This window comes from Pezoporus occidentalis, unplaced genomic scaffold (genome assembly GCF_034315485.1).
Source record: "Pezoporus occidentalis ecotype Australia unplaced genomic scaffold, CSIRO_AGI_Poc_V1 ctg118, whole genome shotgun sequence".
In the NCBI taxonomy this organism is placed as follows: Eukaryota; Metazoa; Chordata; class Aves; order Psittaciformes; family Psittacidae; genus Pezoporus; species Pezoporus occidentalis.
Window position 1 is genome coordinate 5,548,421 of NW_026912972.1, and position 6,949 is coordinate 5,555,369.

At 56.1% G+C, this 6,949-nt stretch overlaps 1 protein-coding gene across 1 annotated transcript; it reads right to left on the reverse strand.

The window, feature by feature from the left end:
* Window positions 1-6,035: 6,035 nt before the first annotated feature.
* LOC134155900 (interferon lambda-3-like) lies at window positions 6,036-6,733 on the reverse strand (the record flags this gene model as incomplete). The annotated part of the gene is made up of 3 exons (XM_062603542.1): window positions 6,036-6,324; window positions 6,426-6,506; window positions 6,590-6,733. Coding segments are annotated over 3 exons (321 nt in total), but the record flags the coding sequence as incomplete, so codon positions are not given.
* Window positions 6,734-6,949: the final 216 nt, after the last annotated feature.

Consider the following 6,949-nt stretch of genomic DNA (forward strand, 5'->3'; position numbering starts at 1 on the left):
TCGATGTCCCTCCCCTGCCTCAGCACGTGGCCATGGGCTCCTGCGCGTCTCCCAGGGGGGTTGTTTTTTAAGCTGGCTTTTGGGGACAGCATTTTTGGTTCTTTCCCTCTTCTTTCCCAAGCCTGCCGACTTTGGCAGGAGCCAGTTCATCCCAGACAAGCTCCAAAAGGGCTCAGGAAGGAGCCATCTGGGTTCCCCCTGCACCTGCTCCCGCAGCGTGACTTGTGGCCAAGGCTTTTCCATGCTGGCAACACGCAGCAGCCGATGAGTCACGGGCAGTTGCCTCCCCTGCCTGCGGCCGTGACCGTTTTCACTTTCCTTCTTGCACCCAGAACTTCCCATGTACCGGAATTTCTTGTCTGAGGCATTCCAGTGGCTCTGCCGGGCTGTGTGCATTGAGGAGGGAGCTCCATCGATACCACTCTCCCAGCACAGCACTGCCTGCAGGTGCGGCTGGGAACCACCAGGGCTGGAGCGATGTCTGCGGCGGGTCCCCAGCACCCTGCAGACCCCACAGCGCACAGCATGGTGTCCCCAGCCCGTGCTGGCTTTGGGGTCCCTGTGCAGTCATGGCAGGAGCTGACACAAGCACCTCTGCGGGAGCCGTGCCCAATACAGCCAGGCTTTGCTGGCGGGGCTGGGACTGGGATGTGCTGGAGCGTGGCACTGCTGTGTGAGGTGTTTGCCGGGGTGCCAATGCCCAGCATAGTGAGATCACATCCCACCAGTGACAATCCCTCGCTGCTGCTCAGCTACAGCTCGGGGCAAGTGGAACACGGGCATCCAAGCAAGGTGCCCAGGAGACCTCGATGAGGCACTGGCACAGGGTGCCCAGAGAAGCTGTGCCTGCCCATCTCTAGCAGTGTTCAAGGCCAGGTTGGATGGGGATTAGCTGTAAGGTCCCTTCCAACCCAAACTGGTGTGTGATGATACGATTCTATGATCTTCAGCCTTTCATTGCAGCCAGCCTGAGTGCTGGTGCTGCGCTTGTGGCCGCAGTTTCACTGCTCAGCTTTCGCTTTTCCTTCGTTCCTCTGGATCTCCTTGTGCCTGCATGTAGACACGAGGTTTTGTTTACTTCTCCAACCAGAAATGTGCCCGAGAACTAAAAGCCACAGTGGTGGGAAAGAGAAGCCAAACTGGGTCCCACAAGGATGTGATGCTGCTCTGGGACTTGACGGGTGACCCGAGCGTCCCCAGCCCTGTCCTTGGCAGGGGCCTGTGGCAGTGGTTCGTGGTGGGTCTGTGTGCATGCCAGGGCCATCTTCCAGCCCTGCTCTGGGTCCTGAGGGTGCAGATGAGGCCATCCCAGCACAGCAGGCACTGGACATCATCTTGGTGCTGGACATCACTCTCTGGGTGCTGTGGACCTTGCTCCAGCCCCACTGGTGGCTGCTGGAGATGCCAGAACACCCCAGCCTGGCCCATACCTTGATCTGGAGGAAGAAACACCCCACAGGAACTGCCCTATGACCTGGCTGGCCTCCACGGTATGAGACCCTGAGCCACCATCACTCTCCTGCTGCTCCACTGAGACCTGAAGAGTTCCAGGCAGGGCCTGGACCTGCTTCCTCCCCTTTCTCCCTGGGGCCATGTTTATTTTTATATCCATTGGGATTTTCTACTGAGGTGCCACCTGTTAACAGCCTAGAGAAGCTGTGGCTGCACCATCCCTGGCAGTGTTCAAGGCCAGGTTGGACACAGGGGCTTGGGGCAACCTGATCTTGTGGAATGTGTCCCTGCCCCTGCAAAGGTTGAAACTGGATGAGCTTTAAGGTTCCTTCCAGCCCAAACCAGTCTGGGATTCCATCCCAGCTGAGCTGTACCTCACCTCGGTGACGGAGGTGATGATAATTTTGCTGTTTGGGCTTTTATTTCATAGTTGTATTGATTGTGAACTCATTGCAGTGAATAAAGCTTATTCTTATAAACCTGTGCATTTCTGGTGGGAGGCAGAGGTTGAAGACAGTGCCGTGGTCTTGCTCACTGGAGGGCACTGAACCCTGGCTGGGGCTCAGGCTTTTAATTACTGCTATAGCAGAAGAGGCTGGTGTGGGAGCCTGGTCCAGCAGCAATGTGTCTGTGACATGCTGTGGAAGGAAACCCTGATGGGAACGTCATGAAGCTCAGCAAGGAGAATTCAAAGTCCAGGCTGTGCTGGCGACTGCCCACATTGAAAGCAGCTCGACAGGAAACGCCCTGGAGGTCCTGGTGGATGCCAGGTTGAACATGAGCCAAATGCGTGTCCTCGTAGCACAGAAGGTGGACGGTGTCCGGGGCTGCTTGAGGAGTGTTCCAAGCAGACCAAGGGAAGCGATCTTTCCCCTCGGCTCAGCCCTGGTGAGGCCACCCCTGGAGTGCTGGGTCCAGTCCTAGGCTCACCAGTGCAAGAGAGACGCGGACAGACTGGATAGAGTCCAGTAATGGACCACGAGGATGATGAAGGGTCTGGAGCATCTCTCTTGTGAAGAAAGGCTGAGGGAGCTGGGACTGTTCAGCCTGGGAAGAGAAGGTTCCGGGGCTCTTGGTGTTGCCTACTGACGGGAGAGCAGACAGTGGGCACAACCTGAGACACGTGGAAGTCCATGTGGACATGAGAAAACACTGTTTCTGTGAGGGTGGTGAGACACTGGCACAGGTTACCCAGAGAAGCTGTGGAGTCTCCAACAAAACCAGACACAGCCCTGGGCAGCCTGTGCTGGCTGACCCTGCTTGAGGAACGGTTGAACTGGACAATGTCCGGAAGTCCCAGCCCACCTCCATGCCTCTGTGCTGGTGTGCCCACCATAGCTGTACCTTCCCGTGGCCTTGTGTAAGGACTTTACGCATTTGCTTGGACTCCTTGAGGTTGGCAGTTTGTTTCCAAATAGGAGCGTTAAAAATTGGGTCCTTCTGGAGCAGTGACCTCTACGGCCACCACGTGAAGCCCTGCAAAGTGTGCTTGTGCCTCTTGCTGCCTCACTGCAGGTTTGCTTTTTGGATACGGGCATTGCGCTAATTTTGAATCTTTAATGCTTGATGAATGCATGAAATGAAAGCCCAGCAGTGACGGCTTCACATCGCAGGACAGTACCTCGAGGAAGGATGGACTTTGCTGAGTGGAGGCATCATTCCAGATCTCAGCAGAGAGATGTCCACACGTGAAAGCTGCACTTCCAGACTAAGCAGGGAGGAAACCCCATCCAGCTCCAGCGCTGGTGGCGCTGGCAGCACCACTCATTTCCAGCAGCCTCCCTGCAGAGCTCTACATCCCACCTGGAAAACACTGTGGAAGTACTTCTGCTTTCACCTGTTTTCCTGCTTTTTGTCATGAACCTGGTCTGTCTGCATAACCCGGAGGTGCCCGCAGGCTGCATTGTGCAGTGCCCGCTCTGGCTGTTGCTTCCATCCCCTCCCTGCCACAGCTGTTGTGCTGTGCTTCCCACGGGGAAACTGAGGCACGAAGTGCTGCTGCTGCTCAGGAGGCAGTGGGACCCTCCGAGCCCGCTGTGCCCATTGGGCTGTGAGCCTGGGGACCTCCCATAGCTCCCAGCACGTGCCAGGCTGGGTCACGGCCGCCTGCACCTCTGCACCACTCGACGTGGCAGCAGCGTCCCCCCGTTCAGCTCCATGGAGGGTGCGCTGGAGGCAGCCCTAGCATCCCCCTGCTCTCCGGGTGCTGCCGCGCTGCCCTGTCGAGGCGGCAGTGAGAGGCGGGAGTCCCTCGGCCGCCGCTTTCACTTTCCAGTTTCCAGCGCCGACAGGCTGTGGATTTTCCTGCCACCTGAATGCGCCGTCGGGGCAGCATAAAAAGCCGTGGAGATGAAGCAGAGAAGGGAGGTGAAGCAGAGAAGGGAGGTGAAGCAGCTCCCCAGCACCAGCCCCCAACCCGACTGCCAGCAGCTGAGTTCACTGCCTGCAGCAGTACCAACAGGGATCCAGCCCGGAGCGCTGCGCTGTGTCCTCTGTGCCTTCTGGCTCCACAAGCTCTTCGCCCCATCCATCATCACCTGCTCACTGTCAGGCTGTCGTCAGCACGATGCTGTGCCTCAGCTTCATCCTCCTGCTGGCGCTGGTGGTAGGGACCAGCCTCGGGGCTGCCATCCCCCAAGATGCCCTCAAGAGGAGCTGCAGCCTCTCCAAGTACCAGTTCCTCGTGCCCCATGAGCTGAAGGCTGTGCAGAAGATGAAGGAGCACTTTGTGAGTAGGGCTAGCAACAGGGGGCTCTGAGCTGGAGGGGGCAAGGCAGAGGGACAGATGAATGCTGTGGGTGGCCCCGGGGACAGGAGCCCAAGAAGCTTGGCCACCCTGATTTCAACCCCCTCAAGGCTGACCACTGGGTTGGGACATTTTTTCAATGTGCGCCTGCAGGAAACAGCACATGAGGCCTGGAGGAACATGCAGCCTAATGCGATGCTCACATCCTGGCAGGGGCTGGGCAAGCTCCTGGTTTGACCACCCCAGGGCCACTCAGCCATCGTATCTTTTGAATATTCTTCACTGTAACTTCATCCTTTTGGAAAAACGGCTAACTTTCCTTCTGCTGTTTCTGTGTCTGAACTGACTCAAAACACAGGGAAGAGCACACCTCTCTGCTTTTCCCTGGGAGGCTGGGGAACTGCCATTAACATCCCAACCAGCCAAGCACTCAGTGATACTCAGAAAGTCTCTGACTTCCCAGCATCTCCCTCCTGGCATCCCCTACATGAGCCTGCAGAGGAAGCTAAAGCACTGCTGGCTCACATGCAGCACCCTCCAGGAGAAGCAGAGGGGCTCGTCCTGCGCTACAAAAAGCTGGCAGGGGTGTTAGGCTAATGCTGGCCAGCTGTGGCATTTGCAGCTCCATCACCTATGGCTGGCAAAGGAGCACAAATAGTCATCCCGGCATTAACTTGCAGTGGACTTGCTTTGCATAGGAGATACCAGAGGGGATACCAGAGGTTACACTGCCCCAAGTATGGCCATCAGAAATACACACACATCATAGAACCACAGACTGGTTTGGGTTGGAAGGGACCTTAAAACTCATCCTGTTCCAATCCCCTGCCATGGGCAGGGACACCTTCCACTAGAGCAGGTTGCTCCAAGCCCCTGTGTCCAACCTGGCCTTGAACACTGCCAGGGGTGGGGCAGCCACAGCTTCGCTGGGCACCCTGTGCCAGCACCTCAGCACCCTCACAGGGAAGAGCTTCTGCCTAAGAGCTCATCTCAATCTCCCCTCTGGCAGGTTAAAGCCATTCCCCCTTGTCCTCTCCCTAAAGGTACAGAGGGGGAGAATCCCCTCCCTCAACCAGCTGCTCATGCTCACATGTGGCTGCTGTCTCTGCTGCCTCTCCCTGCTGCCTGTCTCCATCTCTCTGACCTGAGAAAATAGATTGAACAAAGTTCAGGTCTGCTCATGGTCCTTTTCCAGGTCTCCCAACTGAGTTGCTTCCTTCCCAAGTCCATGCTCATTCTGACCTGCAGTTTGGTGGTTAAATCAATCAGGTATCTTCTGAGAGCCCCTGGGGTTGTCAAACCAGGAGCTTGCCCAGCCCATGCTAGGACGTGAGCATTGCATTAGGCTGCGTGTTCCTCCAGGCCTCATGTGCTCTTTCGCACCACCCAACATGGGTGGCCAGAGGGCTCCTGTCCCCGGGGCCACCCACAGCATTTATCTGTCCCCAGAGGCAACCTCAAGGGGCATTTGGGGTGTCCCCAGGCAGCTGGAGGTGAACATGAGTGCCAAAGGTTTGTGATTTACTTGCAAATGCTCAAAGTTCACCCAATATCCTTCCTCCTCCCCCATACCTCACTTTTCCAAAGGAATGAAGTTACTGTGAAGCGTATTCAAAAGATATGATGGCAGCTCATCTGTTTATAAAATGTTTTATTCTGCATATTAAATAGCATGTAGGAAATAACTTATGCAGGCAAATATATATAATGTACTCTGTAATAAATAGCAGATAAAAATAGATTTCTTTAAAAAACAGTGTTTTGAAAACCAGCAAAACAAAGATATCCAATAAATACATTTACCTCCTCCCAAGTCATTTATAATAAACCCCAATAATTTAACAGACTATGAAAAAGAATTGCTCCCTGAGCTCATCACATAAATAAGAAAAATGCTTAAATAGGAAATTACAGTCCAGTGATGCAGTAAAGATCGTTCTTCCCAGTCCTCCAGACATCCTTTGGGGCTGGTGAGCACCATTCCATGCCACGCCGTGCTGTACCATGCTGTGCCATGCCACCGGCAGGGACTAAGTGCATTGCTCCCGGAGGGCTGCACACCGCAGGTCATTCAGCACTTGGAAGAGGTGAAGGATGGCTGAGGCCTCCAGGCAGCCGGGAGTCTCCTGTGGTGGTGAGAAGGGTCAGGTTGGCACCATAGAGGGGTGCAGCAGCCCCATGCAGCGTGCAGCTGGTTAACACCCCGGAGCCCCCTGCCCTGACTTACCGTTTCCTTGGCCATCTGCAGCCTCTGCAGCCAGTGCCGCAGTTTCCCAGAGGGATGATAAGAAGGAGCCTCCATGGCCACCTATGATAGAGCAGCTGAGTAAGGACCAGAGGTGACCTGGGTGCATGGGGTGCACGGGCTGGGGGACTTGGAGGGACACTCACACAGCCTCGCAGGTCCTCCCGAGCCTGGGTGAGGAAGGCCAGGGGCTGCTGGCGCAGCTCCGTGAGCCTGGGCACAGCAGGGAGCCCCAGCACGGTGATGGCCAGGTCCAGCTCAGCTTCAACCAGCATCACTCGGTCGGGCACCTGTGGGCAGCAGTGTCCTGGTTAGGCACCCGTGGGCAGCAGTGTCCTGGTTAGGCACCCGCACTGCCAGGGATGGCAATGTGCTGGAGGATTGGGTCTCAAAGACTGCCCATGGTGCAGATGGATGGAGGTGGGATGAGGAGGTCCTGGCTGGAGGGGGCTGTACCCCCTTCTTACAGCATTGCCACGCTCTTACCGACAACTCCAGCGTGCTCC